We start from the raw sequence: 19,188 nt of genomic DNA, 5'->3' as shown, positions 1-19,188 counted from the left end.
GAACAGATATAACTCCTCCCCACCTCCTACCAGTAATATGTGCATCACTAGATGGAAATGTAAAGTTGTTAATAATAATGCAAAAAGGCAGAAGTGTTCAATAAATATTTCTGTTCTGTATTTGAGGGAAAACTTGTATCATACAATAACACACTTTCCATTCCACCAGTATCTCAGGAGGATGTAAAACAGCAGAGTTAGACATTTTAAAATCAGCAGGTCCAGATAACTTGAACGCAAAAGAGTTTTTAAAAAGAGCTGTGTGAGGAGCTCACTGGACCATTAATGTTGATTTTCAGTAAATCTTCTGGTAATTATAGGACTGTCAGTATGACATTCATCCCAGGCAAGATAATGGAGCAGCTGATACAGGGCTCCATTAATAAGGATTTAAAGGAGGGTAATATAATTAATGTCAATCAACATGGGTTTATGGAAAATAGATCCCTATCAAACTAACTTGAGATTGCAAATTTGGTTGATTAAGGTAAGTGTTTATGTAATTTAACTTGGTACCTCATGATATTTTGATTAAAAAACTAGATTGATACAAAATTAACATGGCACACATTAAATGGCTTAAAAACTGGCTAACTGAAAGCTCTCAAAATGTAATTGTATATGAGGAATCATCATCAAACAGGATTTCTGGGGCGATCCTGCAGGGATCAGCACTTGAACCTACCTCGTTTAACATTTTTACCAATGACCTGGAAGAAATAATCAAATCATCAGTGATAAAATTGGCAGATAATACACAAATTGGGAGGTGATAAATAAGAAAGAGGACAGGTCACTGATATAGAGCATCCTGGATTGCTTGGTAAATTGGGCTCAAGGAAACTATGTGTTTTAATATGGCCAAATATAAATGTATACAAAGAATGTAGGCCACACTTACAGGATGGGGGATTCTCTCCTAGGAAGCAGTGACTCTGAAGGAGATTTGGGGCTCACCTGAACATGAGCTCCCAAGGAAACGCTGTAGCCAAAAGTACTAATGTGATCCTGGGATGCATAAACAGGGGAAATCTTGAGTAAACAGAGAGTTTACTTTACCTCAGCAGTTGGCACTGCGGTGACTGCTTCTGGAATATCGTCTCCAGTTCTGGTGTCCACAAATCAGGAAGGATGTTGATAAATTGGAGAGGGTTCAGAGAAGAACCATAAGAACGATTAAGGGATTAGAGAACGTCTTATAGTGATTGAGCAATTTGAGTCCATCTATTTAGCTTAACAAAAAGAAGATAAAGTCTGATCAAATCAAAGTACCTACATGGGAAACAAATATTTGATAGTGGGCTCTTCAGTCTAGCAGAAAAAGGTATAACACATTCCGATGCTGGATGCTGAAGCTAGACAAATACAGAAGGAAATAACGTGTAATTTTTTGACAGTGAAGGTAATTATCCATTGGAACAATTTACCATGGATTATGCTGGATTCTCCATCACTGGCAATTTTAAAATCTAGATTGGATGTTTTCTAAAAGATCTGCAGTAGGAATTATTCTGGGGGAGTTCTCTGGCCTGTGTTATACAAGAGATCAGACTAGATGTCGTCAATGGCCCCTTCTGGCCTTCAGATGTATGAGTATTCTGGTCAAGACCCATACTGCAGCCTATTCATACAAAAAGTAGGAATAATTTACATAGGGATGAGGTGAGAAGAGAAGCCATTGCTGGATTAGGGGTAGCCACGTATAAACATTGGGGCAGGGGTGCCCAGGGTGGGCTGTGGCTGGGGGTAGGTCACTCAGGCCACAGAGCGAAGTCCCTATGGAGAAGGTGAGATGGCCAAGCCCCTACCTCCACCCTGCTACCCCACTCAGCCCCAGCAGGAGGGCAGAGTATCCAAGCATAAACTCTCCAGGACCCCTATGTACCATTTGTCATAATGACCTGTGATATTGCAGAGGGGCCACTCTTAGGGATGGCCAGTATCTGCCCCAAGCTTCTACAGCTGGCCATAGGTTTGATGGCACATGATTCTATGCAGAGCAAGCCACAGTTTGACTCACAATATACAGCAGCAATATGTGGAGTAATCAAGCTATTTATATATACTCATTTGGGATGATCAAACACTGCTCAGTCATCTCTCTTCACCTTGCACTCTTTAGTTATGGCTATTTCCAGATGTATATATACACACCATATCTCATCCAATTTTAGCCATTGTAAATTCTTCCTCAATTCATGCAGAAATGTGTACACACACACACACACACACAGAGAAAAATTACAGGAAGATCCTCTGTTGGTGTAATTTGTCATAGCTCTATTGAAGTCAATGGAGCTATGCCAATTTATACTAGCTGAGGATCTGCCTGTAGACAGACTTATTCGCCTTTCTACAACATTCCGCACTTAACTATCGCAAGAATGAATCATCTGGCCGAACTGAACAACATACAAGCAAGATTCATTTCTTTTCCATGTTGCTGAGCAGTGAATTTCTTTCAACAGGTTTTTAACACGGACAGCTACTACAGAGACAAGTGCAACAGGAAATCCTAGAGACAGACTAGATTTGGGAACCATTGAACAGTGATACTGATGTTCTGTCCATTTTTAGCTAGAGAAGACTGGATTTATTGATTGTGCTGATGCTAATGATGCACCTAAGACATAATGAAAGATCAAGCTAGGCTACATCTGAACAGAGGGACAAGTCTTTCAAGAGAAAGTCAGAGAAGGCTAAAGCTGAATGTAGACTCCCATGTTGAGAACTAACAATCCTGACTTATGCATGAGCTAAGTCCTGAGAGATGCTGACATTTCAATTCTTAGCAACCTGGGGTGTTCAGACCCTCTAGGGGCAAGTTACTGTGTGGCAAACCAGGGTGTGAATCTACAGCCCACAGCTTGTGCAGTAACACCGTGCATGGACATTGCTACAGAACACCTGAAAGTCCTGGAGTATGGCTCAGCTTACCATACTTCGAAGTAGTAACACATCAAGCCACACTCCAGGAATTTCAGAGCAACATCCACACAGGATGTTACTGTGCAGCAAGCTGTTGTACTATAGATACTCACCCCGGCTTACTGCACAGTAACTTGCTGTGTAGACAAACCCTGAGCATTTGGTTTCATCTAAGTTAGAAGACTGATAAATAGGTCAGTGTCAATTTTATTCAGTTAAAAATCCATGAATGGAAGTCTGGCTTGTGATTGTGTATTCATCCCCTTGTAGGGGGATGGTCTAGAAATACTTAGTCCTGCCATGAGTTCAGGGGACTGGACTAGATGACCTCTCAAGGACTCTTCCAATCCTATGATTCTACAACAGTTGTACAGGAAGCAGAATAGGAACTATGCCCAAACAAACCTTCATTTTTAAAAAAAGTTCTGGTTGAAAGTATGTTTCAGTGGAAGTCAGTTAATAGAAAATAACATCCCATTTGCTGCATAAAAAGTATACCCCTAAGAAGATCCCCAAGTTAAACAGTCTGGAAATAAACAATTAGAGGATCCAGTCAGTTCCCCACTACCATATCATCCTTCACCACACATCTTCATTTGTCATCCTACCTGGCTCGCATCATTCCCTCTACCCATTTGTGGGACTAGATTTCCTACTTGGTTTGTTCTAGGGTGACCAGATGTCCCTATTTTATAGGGACAGTCCCGATATTTGGGGCATTTCTTCTATAGGCGCCTATTACCTCCCACCCCCATCCCAATTTTTCACACCTGCTGTCTTGGTCACCCTAGTTTGTTCTGTAGTGAAGATTACTATTCTTTATTTGTATTACAGTATTTCCAGGGTATGTCTACACTCCAATTAGACACCTGTGGCTGGCTCATTCCAACTGACTCAAGCTCATGGTGCTCAGGCTATTTAATTGCAATGCAGATGTTCTGACTCAGGCTGCAGCCCAAGATCTGGGACCCTCCCACCGCGCAGAGTCCTAGAGCCTGAACAGCTACACCACAGTTGAACAGCCCCTTAGCCCAAGCCAGCTGCATGGGTCACCCAGTGTAGCTATACCCCTACGGAGATTATGTTAGACACTACAAACACATAGCAAGAGAGATTCTCTGCCCCAAAGAATTTACAGTCTAAAGAGACAAGACAGTCACAGGGTGGAAGGGGAAAGAGATGCAAAGTGACTTACCCAAGGTCACACAGCAGGTGAGCAGCAGAGCCAGAAACAGACCTCAGGTCTCCTGACTTCCAGTCTAGTGCCATATTCACTAGACCATGTGTGCTGCCAGCTCTACACTATTGATTAGAGCTATTGTTTATTAAATGCCCAGTAAATAGAGATATGTCAGAGTTCTATATACTTCCCCCCAGCATGATGTGGTGGGGGACTAGAAGACTAATTGTACGACTAAGACTAGAATTATGGCTCTGGCTGGTGTTAGAGGAAGTTTGGAGCTGTAGGGGGTAGCAGAGCAGGGCTTCCCCCGAGTGTAACAAGCACTCATAGCGACACCCACACTTGCTTTAGGCCCAGTTTACTGTTCAAACTGAAGCAAACAGGAAGTTCCTCCCAGTGTCCTATGGTTTCACAGCCTCCCCTCCCAGGCGTCTTTAGTAATGCTGCTTCCTACTACCTCATCCAGCTCCCTGCTCAGCCAGTCCTCATTCAGCCAGCTCTGGTGCTCTTCTGGAAAAGCAACTCCAGGATAACCTTCCTGAGTACATGGCCCCTTGCTCTAAGGGCCTACCAGAGACATTAGCACCACTCCTCTACAGTTCCCCATTCCAGGCATAGCCTGTCATGCCTCCTCTCCCTGCCTGCTGTCCCTGCCCAGGTTTAGCTCTATCCCATTTAATTATCTCAACTGGACACACCTGCTCTGCTGACAGGGCCTAGCTACCTCGCGACACAGGGTTATGTAAGTGTTTGCAGAGCCTGAAAGTTTGCATTTTTAACCATCTGAATCTATATTATGTGAAAACTAACATGTGTGGTCCTTATTTGTCAGAACTGCTATAACCGGTGCTTGTGTACTAGTATATTGGAAATGGATCCTTTGAATAGAAAATGTGGTGGTGTTAGATGTTGTAATCGTGTAGTAATTTGTTATTTTGAGGTTGGTATATAGTTTGGCAAGGTTCAGGTTGGCTGGGGTGATAGCAAGTGATACAAGACTTTATGGCAGAGGGGAAGTGGCTGATTTTCATGGCTTCCAGACATTTTCACATATTTTAAGGCACAAAGTGTTTGTGTTGAAAGTGTAATATTGTTTTATGGGCATTCCTGGGCTCTGCTGAATCACACTTTCAACCTTAAATCTCTTTCAACAAATGTTTTGTTCTGGAATTCCTCTAGTGTTTTCATGTGCTTTAATGAATGCCAAAGGCTCGATTAAGTTCCCATAGAGTGGCCCAGAAGAAGAGACTTGCTCCAAGAGATTATATAAGGACCAACAAAGTGGGGTTCCTCTCCAGTGGGTGATATGGGGGGTGGACAGAGCCGTATTGGTGGGCTAAGGGATTAGTGGAGGGAGAGGAGAGGGATTTTGCTACATAGAAAACTATAAGCATTAAAGTTTCATAACAGACAGCATTAAGAGTTTAAAGTCTTTAATGCAAGACTTTGCCTTTCCCTGTCCTGCTCCCAAATCCCTTGTGTCTCACTTTTTACCTTCCCCTGTCACCTGTCAGTGCTTCTCTATCCTGCCCTCCCAACCATATGCCTCCCATCACCTGCCCTCCCCTTTCCTCCAAGACTGAGGAATTTGATGCGTGGACCCCTTTTGAGCCTCAGTCCCTGTTGATCCTTCTCTCTATACTCCTTCCCTAGCTCCTCCAGGACAGCTGCCTGACCACGTCTCCCTGACCTCCCACCTTTTATTTCTGGCTCAGCACAGCCTGGCAGAAATCAGCAGGGTTGTTATATATCATATAAAGGGTTGTATATGGTGGTCTGTAGACATGTGAAAACAGCTCTGTCCCAGCATATCACACACTGCAGCTGAGGTAACAGGAAAAGATAAAATAATAAAGAAACAAAATACAGTGTCCTGCTACTTTAAGGCACACTCCGTTCTGTGCAGAGCATTTCTCTGCTCGGCTCCAAAGTACCAGGGCTTTCTTCATACTGATTAAAAATAAAGAGCAACTTGGTAAACAAAGGGTACTTCTGCTGGGGGAAATAAAAAACAGTCCTGAATTTGAAAAGCCTGTTATAAGCAAGATAGTCAGTTTCTCTATTCCTTCATGGAACTGTGCCTGAGAGCTTCCTGAGCCTGCAGTCCTCCTCTTTACATCCCTACACTAATGAAGCTCTAATATATTGCTTCCCAGCCTACCATAACGTGGGAGTACAAACACCTCATTCCGAGCTGTTTCACATTATATATCTTTGTTAATCCCCTATTAGCCCTCTGAGAAACACTGAGCCATTTGTCCTCAGGCCTGCAAAATTTAGCCTTTGTTGGCCAAGCCATTTGGGAGGTAAGATTAGCCAATGGAGAGGAAAAAAAACACTGGAAACATTGTAAACAGTCAACAAGAGAAAAACTTACAAAAACCACATCAGGGTGAAATCCTGGCCCACTGAAGTCAATGGCAAAACTCCCCTTGATTTCAACCAGACCAAGATTTTATCCCACAACTTTAAAAATTCATCTTCTAATTTTTCCCAAAAAACTTTTCAGAAAAATTCTATTCTGGGAAGAGTTTTGGCATATGTAATTTTTGGGTGATTATTTTCTTTTGGGGAAATTGGGTTTAGCAAAATTGAATATTGGGGTTACAATGGGAAATTAGCTCTGGCCATAACCACAGAACTAGCACAGGCACTTCATAATCTTTGCTAATTATGCACAATCATTAAAAGTATGCAAAGCAGTTGAACACTCAGGACCTGACTCAGTTATGCTAAGGCCCCTTTATACTATTCTGGCAGCAAACATTTATGCTCATGCTGCCTTGGTGAACATAAGGATCAGGCCCTAATTATTTTAAAATACACAATCCAGTGATAGACCTCTTTGAACTCAATTATGTAGGAATATTTAATACAGTGAGGAACCCACGCAGGTGACACTTTGTTAAAAAGGAGGGCTTATAGATCCAGCAAGCATAGTACAACATGTATTGTAGAATGAACTTACAATGACTCAACTAAGAAGTACGGTCAAAAAGGACAGATGGAGCTAAGCCAAATGTAGGGACAACTGAGACAGACTGTATGACTGACAATTCCAGAAACAACTGGCAATGGTAGTTAGTGCTTCTCAGATTCCACATTTGGACAGGTGAATTTTTTGTTTGTTTGCCTTCCTTTTAAAATAAAAAAAGCAAAATAGCAAAAGCCAGCTTTTCCCTCAGTTTGTTTGGTGCCTTTGCTAAGCAGTGTTGCAGTTACAGAGGTGGGGAAGTTCACAGTCTTTGGAGCATAAAATCACACCCTAGAAAAGTTTTTAAAATCAACAACAACAACAAAAGGTTCTTAAAACATATAATCACATATAAAATCATACGGGATCTGCTGACAATACATGTTCAGATGTCTGCATCCTGGAAGGATTGTATATGAAGAGGCTTCTCTCATCAGATGGCGTAGGCTGTTGTGTCTGTGGTAACGCTGGTTAGGTTTTGAGCTGCTATATTTTTTTGAGGAAAAAGATCTGCAGAAAGGGGATAATGTCTTTTTGTTGTTGCTTTTAACGTTTAAAGGGACCGTACTGAAGGTTTAGAACGGGTACTGTGATACGTATATCCTCAGCCGGATGACAGAGCTCCCTCTGAAGTTGATGACAGTGTTAACTGTGATCATTTCCAAGTCCAACTGAATGGTACGGGGCCCTTTCACGGGACGGGTCATCACTAGAGTAGCACTGATAGGTCCCGTTTGCTGTGTGCAAAACAGAGAGAGAAGCAGGTGAGATTTCCAAAGATGATACATTACGTTTATGATCTTAGAGTATACTACTTAATGGTTGAGTGTCTCACATCTCAGAACGATGCTTCCTTAGCCCTTCCATCCATTTTGCTGAGGTGGGCAAGTGTCATTATTCCTCTTTGATAGATGGAAAGATTTGAGCACAGAATAGTTAAGTGAACAAAGGTCAGGCAGTAAGTCAATGGTACAGCTGGGAATTAAAGCCAGGTTTCCTGATCCCTAGTTTAGTGCCCTATACATTGTACCTCATTGACTTGGTGAGTACATGGGTGGGACACCTCCAGAGGAAACCCAGGTACTGGTGATTCAATAGGTCTCACTATTTTCTTTCAAGGTATGTACACAGCAATGGAGGTGTGATCATAGTGCGGATAGGCATACCTGTACTAACTTTAATTTAGCTAATATGGGTAACAACAGTAGTGAAGATGTGGCAGCCTGGGCTTCAGTGGGGCTAGTACAAGCCCATGTACAAGCCATTGGGTACTGTGGGCACACATTTGGGTTGCTAACCTATGATGCAGTCTGTGCTGCCTTGTCTCCTCTCTCATAGTTACACGTTAGCTAGATTTACACTAGCTTTAATCACCCTTCATTTGCTGTGTAGACATACCCTGTCATTACTGAAGCAGTGCTCTAGCAGAGCGGTAGAGGACACTGTGCTGCTGTGGTTGCTGTATTTGGCTGATGTATAAAACAGGGGTAATTAAAGACCCACGTCACTCACTGTAAATGCTTAAACAGACAATTACATTCTGCCTGCCTAAATATCTCCTACAGTCCACTTTCAATTAGAAAAGGCGCTTTGCATTTCCTGTGTTGAACTGTTGTGTATTTACAGGCACTGTTGAGAGCTACTGCACTTCACCCCAGAGATGGCTGCATTTCAATGGTATAGGAAGTGTCACTTTGTACAGTTTTATCAGTTTGTAAAGCATGTGGGGATCCTTGCAGATGAAAGTTGTTATTGTACATATAAATCCATCATTATTATCTGGAGGAAAAAGCAAGACCATGGATTCAAGAGGTGCTGGCATGTTGGGCCAGGTATTCTTTTCCTGTTTCCGTTAGTTCTTAAGCTTCATGAAGTTTATTTTGGTTTGATGCAGACATTTTTTTATCCATTTAAAGAGACACTGTGAAGTGGTTTTAAGTTCCAAAATTTAGACTTTATTTAAAAATAATATATTACAAAAACTTCATATGTCTATAAAAGTGGCAAAGAGTTCTGTGGCACCGTATAGACTAACAAACGTATTGGAGCATGAGCTTTCGTGGGTGAATACCCACTTTGCCGGATGCATTCACCCACGAAAGCTCATGCTCCAATATGTTTGTTAGTCTATAAGGTGCCACAGAACTCTTTGCCGCTTTTACAGATCCAGATTAGCACATCTACCCTTCTGATACTTCATATGTCTAGAAAACTGTTCATGAATATTTTTCCAGTTTCAGTGGAAAGAGGGTTGGTTTTCATTTGCATAAATATGTGTTGCAAAATCGGACCCTTTTGAGAGACTCCTTTAAATGTATTATACACAAAGGTGAAAACAATGCTGGGATTGTGGGTCAGATTTTCAGATTTGCTCAGCACTCATAATAAACTCATCCCTCAAGTACTTCTGAAAATCTGGCTCTCGTTTAGGTACCTAAATGCAGTCTGAATGCTTGATAATCTAGCCAAAATGGTTGGTTCTCAGCACTTGAAAATCTGGTCCGGTGTTCCTAAATAGAGCAGCAAATCACCATTCAGCAGAACATCACACACACAGCCTGGGACCTGTTTTACTGAGACACATAATGTTAGCCAGAGCACTTTGCTTAGCTCCAGCTAGGTTTTGAAAAAGTACCACAAAAATTTGAGCTGACAGTGGGATAGCTCACCAGAGATGGGCAGCACGGGCTTAAGTTTAACAACCCACCTGACAGATGGCACTTTTAACAATATAGCAGTATCTGCCTGCCCCACCCTCATCCCCCACATCTATAACCTCTCGTTTTTATTTTTTTCCAAAACAAAGGAACAGGCACCACCTGCTGGTTATAACCTAGACACTCTGGGAATATTCTGTTACCAGTTAAAGGAAAAGTGCAACATGTCCAATAAAAGAAAGGCCTTGGGTACTTTCTGGGATAAAGAAAGAACGGAATCAGATTTGAACAATGGAATTTGTCTGTGAACCCCACACAACTGACTGATCAGTCCAGATAGGTGAAAAAATCTGGGACAATAAAACTTTACAACAGCAAAATGCTGCTACAGGATGGAAATGATTATCCCTGGAACTGCCTGGAACCTTAAGACAAAGCTGATGCCATTTTAAAGTTCGGAATCCAATGCTACCATGAAGAATGTGAATTGGGAAATGCCAGAATCTGTTCTAATATTATTTCTTATGATGTGCTGAAAGTGTCATTACATGTATTCCTATGAATGGCACTTGGTTTGACTATCAGGGTCAGATTCTACTTGTGGTTACTACCCAAGCTTCTGAGTCCCACCAAGAACGATGCTCCTTGTTCTAAGAATGCCAGCTGTCCAATACCTATCCAATGGAAAGCGGGGCGGGGTGGGGGTGGGGGTAGAGAAAGAGGTCAGCTGCAAATTGTGCGGAAAATCTGGACATTTTATTAAAAATCCAAACCCCTGCAAACTGAATTTTTTTCAGTTTTTAGCCAAAAATGTTTGTGTTTTGACTGAGCATTTTGAGTTTTGTATTTTCGGTTTCCTGACAAAAAATCAAGAAGTCTTGAAGAAAACAGACACTCTCTGCAAAACTTTCTTTTAATAGAAAACTCAGTTTTTCAGTTAAAAAAAAAACCCAAACAACCTGATAACATTTTAAACCAGCCTCTCTCCTCAGCTATTTCAAGATGTCACTGAGCCATATTGCCACGTATGGAATAGCACAAGTGGGGCATGCTGGGCTAGTCTGGTGAATTCCCTACACTGCCATTATAGAGTATCTTTCCCTGGGATACATCACCTTCCTGCAGAACTAGCATCCACAGCCTTTCTGGGTTTGAGCAGCCCGCTGTGATTATGACCAGTACATTACACTGCATGGCTATGGATGTAGTATGACAGGCACACGTCTGCCCCTATGAGAGATCTTGCACTGAAATTTTAAATAGTACACATTAAAAACATAGTACAGCTGTCAGAGAAGGATGTGGCAAACTATAAGATACTGGTAGGACTCTATACAGACTTACTCACCCGCATGTAGAATTCTCTGCCCTCATTCCCTGATTTGATTTGGAAGATGTAATAGGCACCAGGGAAGCGAGTTGTTGCTTGCATTTGGAAGATGTCAGACGGCACGGACCGTCCTGACATGATGTCCATGTCTCTGTATAGGATGGTGAATGGTTGATCTCTGCAACCGGGGTTTTCAGCTGGACACATGCAGCGACTAATGTGGACAGAATTATCATCAGTATTGAGCCAATTCTGCAACACCTATTTCACTACACGTTGCTATGAAAGCAAAAAATAATGGAGTACAAAACTTAACTGGCTTAAAGAACCATGTAACTTTCATTTCCTTTGCTTGCATTCAGAGCTCTCCATAGCTCCACCCTCATCCTTCCTATATCTCTGCCTTCATCTTCCTTCTGCTCTCTAGGCTCTGCCAAAACTGCTCTTCATACTGAAACTTTTGTCTCCTTTGATCCCTCAAGAATTTGGACTTTCTTTTCTGACAGCTCTGCAGCTGTGGACTCCTAATGCATGATTGTCCTGGTAGGAATTTAGCCTATAAGCTCTTCAGGTTAGGGACCTGTTAATTATTGGCCTAGCTCACTTACGGTGCAGAACCATGAACATCAATGGGGCTATATAAATAATTACATTACTTTTTGGACAGGATGTGTGTCCAACACCTTTCAGGGACATGTCATAGATTAAATACAGTCAGAGAATAAATCTAAAGCCTGGCCAGAGCCACAAAGTCCAATTCTTCCAAAGCCTGGGTCTGGAGTTTTGTTTCAGGTACACCTCTAATTAAATCAGACAGTCCACAATGATGATCTAAATAGCCTCCTCTCTTTATTACACACACAAACCATAATCCATAAACACCCCATGGATGGGCTGAACTTGAGCAAATACTTGACCAAAGAGATATCTTGCACTGACAGCCAATAAAGGTAAATTTTGTTATCTATGTTATGTCCTAATGGTCCCTGCTGGCCTTAAACTCTGTGAATATTAAAAGACCCAGCAACTTGCTTTCCTTTGATCACACTAAATCCCATTGTTCTGGTTGATGACATTACCCTAACTGCTTCCTAGAATCTCTCATCTTCCCTCTATTTAAGTAATGCTAATTTCCTTGACAGTACTTCTAAAATAAAATCAGAGTCTGCATATAGATTTTAAAGCACTTTAAAATATGGCTCTTAAAACCAGAATTTTGATCTTGGGGCAAAACTCCCAAAAGAAGCCCCTGCAGAATGCAGGCAGAGAGCAAGAAACATGCCCAAGCCACATTTGCTGAAAGTGCTCAGACTCTCAGTGCATCAGTGTTGCTCAGGTTCAGTGACCAGAGCATGTCACCTTGAGCCATCCAGTTACTAGAACTGGTGATAATAGATTGGCTGGAAACCCTTTGGATGTTAACAGAGCCCTAGTCTTGTTGCATGTCTTTTGTTCTCTTTGGCTTCAGCTACTGACATACCATCTGGAGTTTTAAGCTTAATATTGAGTAACTTCGCAAGGGGGCTGCAGGTACCATAAGCTGATTTAAATAAATCCGAAGTGACTGACAAGACTGGGGAGTATTTCAGCCATAATTTGACTCCCAAGTGTGTGCAAAAAAAGTTAAAACCACCATGTGATTTTGTAAGATGTTGGGGCTTTTAGTAGGGGGATTGTATCTTGGGAACACTGTGCTCAAAGGACCTCACATGTGGATCACTAACAGTACCTAGGAACCCCATGAGGCAAAGCAAATTTCAAGACAATGTCAGTCAGCATGTGGATTTTACAACTCTTAGAAGAGTCATCTTTTAAACGGTAAGCGACTCACTCTTAACTCTAGCAGAGCTGCCACGCCTCTATAGTACAGTGTGTTATGCTTTCAAAGCACTGTACAAACATTAACTAGTTAATCCTCACAACCCCCTGGATTAGGTAGGTAAGGAAGTACTATTATTAACAAATAGATTGTGTTTGATCAAGTATGATTAAAGGCAGGTGGCAATGGAGTAACTAACTTTCTTTTGTTGCATTACAACCATTATGGTCTTCTCTGCTGCACTCATTTTGGTGAGGGCTTTTCCAGCTTAACTTTCCACACAACTGAATCTCCTACCACCTGGCAAGTAATTGCAATTTATATTTTTATAAAGCTTGCTAATAGTAAATGCAACAATAGCGTCTGTATAGCTCTTTAGATGTATTTTGCTGTCATGTTGCAGAAGTGCAATTTATTTGCCTCAAGCATATTTACTGCCCTCCACTTCTATGGGTCTGTTACTCACTTGTCATTGATCTGGATATAAGGATCCTCACACTTTACTGGGTCTAGACATTTGTATCCTCCTTGGATATTGAAACAGGTTTGCTGTGTAGTACAAGTGAAGTTTCTAGTCTCACATTCATTGATATCTGAAACATAAAAATGAGAGGGAGGATAATACAAGGAAAACTCTACAAGATGCCACCCTTGTAAAGTGTGGCCTAGTGGTTGGAGCACTGAATGGGGACTCGGGAGACCTGGCTCTGCCACTGACCTGCTGGATGACCTTGGGCAAGTCACTTCCCCACTCTGTGTCTCACTTTCCCCCATCTGTAAAATGGGGGCTGTGACACTGACTTCCTTTATAAAGCACTTTGAGATCTATGGATGAAAACAGCTATAGAATACCTATATATCATTTATTATTTGTATTTTAGTATAATAAAGCAACCTCTCCTATTAAGAGATTGCACCAAAGTATCACCAATCAAAGCACAACCCTGCTCCATCTGTATTAGAAGGCTACCTTTGATAAGTAAGGATGGATTACTAACCTTGTAGTAACTTGAGCTCTTGCAATGTGTTGTCTCTATGAGTAGTGCTATTTAGATTGTGCATGCGCCCAGGACCAGAGGTTTTTCACTAGCAGAGTCTGGGCCATGTGTGCATAAAGGGCACTGCCAGATCACCCGCCATCTTAGTTTTGTCCCTACCATCAGTGCCAGGTAGGGGGAGACCAGGCAGCAGAGGAGGAGTGTTGGTAGTGCACTGCACAGCTCAAAGAACTCAAGTTACTACAAGGTAAGTAACCCACCCTTCTTCAAGTGGCTGTCCCTATGTGTAATGCACTTCAGATGATTCACAAGCAGTGTCTGTTTCAAGGAGCTGTCTGCCTGGAGTCTTATGACACAGCAGATTGCAGAGCTGCCCTGCCCAAAGAGGCAGTAGAAGCAGCTGCTTGCACCAGTGCATATTGTCTAGTGAAGGTGTGAATGGAATTCCAAATTGCTACTCTGCACATGTTAGCAATAGGAACGTCTCTAAAGAAAGCTACCGATGCTGCCTTAGCTCAAGTTGAGTGAGTTCATATGCTGCCCTCAAGGGACATATTATTTAACTTGTCCCAGAATAGGTTGGAGGGGAGAGGTGAGGGGGGAAGCGGGAGGTGGCCCGCAGCTTGGGACCCCCACTGGTGCTGGGAAGGCGTGGTCTGGGATCTCCGCTAGTGCTGGGACGAGGGAGGATAGGTGGCGGCGCGCATCCGAGGAACCCCGCTGGTGCTGGAGGGGGAGGGTTGACAGGGCTGGCAGGTTCCCTACCCGGCTCCGACCGGCATGTCTCTGCAGCTCCTAGGGGGAGGAGTGCCCAGGAGGGTTCCATGTGCTGCTTTCACCACAAGTGCCAGCTCCACAGCTCCCATTGGCTGGGAACCACAGCCAATGGGAGCTGTGAGGGCAGCGCCTGCAGATGTGGGCAGCACGTGGAGCCCCCGGACGCGCCGCCTAGAAGCTGCAGGAACATACTGGTGGGAGCTGGGGAGCGCCCCCAAGTAAGCACCACCACCACGCACCCCAATCCCCTGCCCCAGCCCTGAACCCAAACTGCTACTGCTGGCTCAGAGGCTGCCTGGCTTGGGCAGCCTGAGCCAGCACCAGCTGCTGCAGAAGTCACGGAGGTCACAGAAAGTCATGGAATCCATCACTTCCGTGACCTTGGAGACAGACGCACAGCCCTACACATAAGTACTGGTGGCCATATGACCCAACAGTGATAAGCAAGATTTGTCTGGATGTTCTGGGGCTCAAACAGATCTGCTGTTTGAGCCTGGTGATGGAGATATTGTAGGTATATTGTATGATGGTCCCAGAAGAGCCTCGAGACTCAATACCATCACTGTGCAACACTGTAGCCCCTCAGTAATGGCCACTGAGGTGCTGGGTACCAGTGAGTATATGGGGGAGAGGGTATCCTCTAGTACAAGAGTAGTGAGGTAGTGTGGAGACTCTCAATATTTTATCAGGGCTCAATGCTCTGTAGGAGTCCTTAGGGACATAGTCTGGGACAGGTGTCTGCTGCAGTCCTCTTCTGACTTTGAGGATTCTGACCTCAGATCCAGAAAGGGAGGCTCTTCATATTGCAGGAGGTGGGAGTGATCTGCCTTTACTCATTTATGGTATCGGAGACAGTCTGCCTCAACCCAACTTGTTGGTGGGGATTGGAAAGTGGTACCACAGAGATATTGGCACCAGTTGAAGTCTTGGTGCCAGGTGTTGAGATCTGGAAAGGAGGAGTGACTTCAGTTCTAGGAATAGCAGAAGATTTTCAGGAATCAGAAAGCCAGACAGAGTTGATGGGAGATGTCTCCACAGCTCAGGACACTGAAGAAGAGGTCATTAAATCCTACGGTACCAACGAGGGTTTCGGTGTTGAAGAAGCAGTCCCCAGTACTGGAAGATGCTGCAGTTTTGCCCTTTGAAGAAGTCCCAGTCTGTTCCTTCTCAGTACTGTATGGTCCTGTTCTGAAGTACAAATCTCCCAGTGACTTGGAATGGGGCAGGGACTTCTGCCTCTTCTTAGATTTGAATGGGGAATCTTCCCTCTTGTCCTTATGAATGCACTTGCATCTCCCTTTCCTTCCCTGCTCTCCTGAGCCTCTCTGAGCTGGTGAGGGGTGGAGGTCTTGGAGACCAAAGAAGAGGCACCAATCCTACCTTCTTCAGGTTGATGTACAGGGGCGTACGCCTTACTTTCATGTACTCCTCAAAGAGGAACTTTTGGAGCTGAAACTCCCTGCACTGCTTTTTCCTACTCAGAAACGACCTGCGGATATCACAGGGGCATACTGGAAGGGACATTGACTTCCCCCAGGAAGTACAGACAGATATTGTGATAGTCCATGACCAGGAAGGGATTGGGGCATGTATTGCAATTTTTGAAACCAGGGATTTTTGGCATGCTCCCCACAACCATTGGGTGGGTGGGTGTGGGTGTGAGTATGTATACAGCAATGACTTCCCACCATTGGAAAAAGTTTCCAAAAATAGGGAACCAGACCCCTAAATCTATCACTTAACTATAGTATAAAAGTAGCTAACTATGAAAATTCTTACAACTTTGAAAACTATTTAGAGAGAGAATCTGAAGAAGTCAGCATGACACTGATGCTCCATCCTAGCCCATGAGCAGTAAAAAGGAACTAAGAGGCAACAAACTAAGAGATAAGAGGGTGGCAGTCTAGCAGCCCCTCTCATCTCTTTGGGGTGGCGCACAAGGAAAGTGGGGATGAATACGTAGACCACACAGCCACTGCTAAAGACCAGTCCCCAGTCACGGGTACACAGAGCACATGCCCAGCCTGAAGTGCACTACTCAGAGGGACAATCACTCTAAGGAGAACCATTTTTTCATCAGTCCCTCTTTTAAGCCAGATTTCATTGGATTATTGATAGTTTATTTCTCAGTTTCTGGGAGAGCCCTCACAGTGATAGGCACTGCACAAATATAAAAGGAGTTATGGCCCCGCCCCAAAGAGCTCACAATCTAAAAAGTTAAACAGACAAAGGGGAAGGGAGGGGAGGAAAGGGGAGGGGAGCATAATGTGTCCATGTACCAATAACGCAAAATTTTCTGGAACAATTGTTGGACATACACTGTCCCCATTTGCCCCTCAACCTTGCCCTTATTAGCCAGCTAAAAAATGAAACATTCAGAACACAGGGCACTGATCCAGTGTTGTTCAGCATGGGACCAAGTACACTCTGCTATTGGAAGTGCCATTTGTGGGGAATGAGGGGTTTGGGCATTAAAAAATTCAAACCACACCTGACTCCATGAATGCTGCTACTGAGACGATTAAAAAAAAAAATTCTGTATCGATGAACTCTGCAGGATTTCTTTTTCAGTGAATGTATAGAGGGTGGACATTAAAGAAAAAGCAGACTGCTCCTGTGCTCACAGCCAGCTTAAAACTGGCCAAGAAGCCGCAAACAGAAAGCTGTATTGAAAGGGAGAAGCGAGTCCAGCAGCAATGGTACAACCATGGCTACAGCTTAATGCAGAACATACAGAACAATAAGTGGAGATGCAATAAAAAAGAGAATGCCCCAGGCACAGTCATGGAAATCAGTTGCTATCTCTTTCTTATCCTATAGTGCAGGACACATCCATAGATGCAGAGACCAGTGCTCTAAGTTTGAGATTAGCTCTACTCAGTAATATACTTTAATGACTTAACGGCATTTCAAAAACTCCAGAGTGAAGTAGGGGCTCTCAATGGACCCAATCCTCATTTCCCCCATTGGAGTCAGTAGGTGTTTTGCCACTGTCTTCAGGGGGAGCAAAACTGGCCCATTAGGTACCTTTCTGTGCAACCCTTACTCACAATAGTAAGCGCTTACTCATGCAAATAACCCCATTGATATCAATGGGATCACTCATGGGAGAAAGCACTCACCAGCATGGCTGCACAATACACCCCCTAAGATATTTCCAACTTTTTGCAATGCCAAGATCAAACAAACGTCTCAAGTCTTGATTTTCAGTGAATCAACTTAATTTGCCTTCCAGAACTATGAGCTATTTACTGTTTGGTTGGATTTTAATTCATGGTTGGAATGTTCTTACCTTGGCAGCTTCTGTTATCATCAAGCAGAACATAGCCAGGGGGGCAGGAACAGTAGTAAGAACCAGGCTCATTCACACATTGGTGCTGGCAAAGGAACTCTGAGAAGCTGCACTCATCCATGTCTGCAGTGATAGAATGAAGTTTACAATGCTTTGTGTTAAAGTAAAAAGGACTTTCCCCTGAACTCCATCCTAACTACAGTGCCTGTCACCACAAAAATTCATAGAGCTATAAGATCATGGTGTTTGCTATTCAACTCGGTTTAATAAACCAGATTCAACTTTGATGTAAATCCACTGACTTTGCTGAAGGTATACCAGGGTGAATATGGCTCATGGTAGCTAGGAATGAATGTAAATTATTACTTTACTTGAAAAAGGAAAATGATCCAATTCACTATTGTTTTCTAAGCCTCACCCATGTCAAGTCAGGCCTACAACTATTAATAAATGATAATGAAACCCACTCTCAGAAGACCATCCAGTAGGCAAGCCTGTCTAAAAGTGAGACTCTAGCCTGAATGAAATGTAGACTGGCACCTTTCTATTCAATATACCTGCTCAGTGTGGGTAATCAGTGAGGCTGGCTTACTTGACTAACTGAAATAACCTTCTAGTGTTTCTTACTCTTGTTAGCCCTGCAGAGCCAACATAGCTAAGAGAGAGTGAACTGGATTTTATTCCTTTTTATGCATCATCAAGAGACTTGCTTAAGTTCCAGTCAGTTACTTGTCATTCAGGGTATAGTTTGGCCTGCAGAAGTTTTTTTACCGGTGATGACGGAAGAAACTTGACTCTTAGGACCCCAGATAAAAAAAATGTTTTAATTGTTTTAATTTTAAAGTGACGCCTGTGATCTGAGTCATGACAGACTCCAGGGGGCCATTTTTAAATAGCTACTTTTTAGAATACAGTACCAGGGAAGAACATTCAGCCACAAGTAGCCCCAAGGCTACTAAGCCATTTTAATTCAGGGTCATCTCTACTATGCAACTGAATGTTGCAGATCATGGGAGTCAAGGTGGTGGGGTGGCCTACAATAGGTTTCTCTATATTTTTAAAAATACAACCAGTTTTGTTAATTCTTCTGGAAGACTATGGCAAAACTGGCCATTGCCTTCAGGAGTGCAGTTGGACTTCATCAGTGCATTTTTTTTAAAGCTCTTTGCTATGTATAATCAATTCTGCTGTGTCACCAGAGTATTTACACACCTTAGGGCCCACTCCTGC

At 43.1% G+C, this 19,188-nt stretch overlaps 1 protein-coding gene across 2 annotated transcripts in view; it reads right to left on the bottom strand.

Moving 5' to 3' along the window:
- Positions 1-5,573: 5,573 nt before the first annotated feature.
- FBLN5 (fibulin 5) overlaps positions 5,574-19,188 on the bottom strand; it is a 79,088-nt gene continuing 65,473 nt past the window's right edge. For both annotated transcript variants that reach the window (XM_045013493.1, XM_045013492.1), the window contains exons 8-11: positions 17,959-18,081; positions 13,358-13,484; positions 11,091-11,286; positions 5,574-7,822 (exon numbers count right to left, since the gene is read on the bottom strand). In XM_045013493.1, the coding sequence (XP_044869428.1) occupies positions 7,661-7,822; positions 11,091-11,286; positions 13,358-13,484; positions 17,959-18,081 (608 nt within the window). In that variant the 3' untranslated portion in view covers positions 5,574-7,660. The remainder of the gene's footprint in view (positions 7,823-11,090; positions 11,287-13,357; positions 13,485-17,958; positions 18,082-19,188) is intronic.

The sequence above is a fragment of the Mauremys mutica genome, chromosome 4 (assembly GCF_020497125.1).
Source record: "Mauremys mutica isolate MM-2020 ecotype Southern chromosome 4, ASM2049712v1, whole genome shotgun sequence".
Taxonomy (NCBI): Eukaryota; Metazoa; Chordata; order Testudines; family Geoemydidae; genus Mauremys; species Mauremys mutica.
This window is presented reverse-complemented; position numbering and strand designations above follow the sequence as displayed.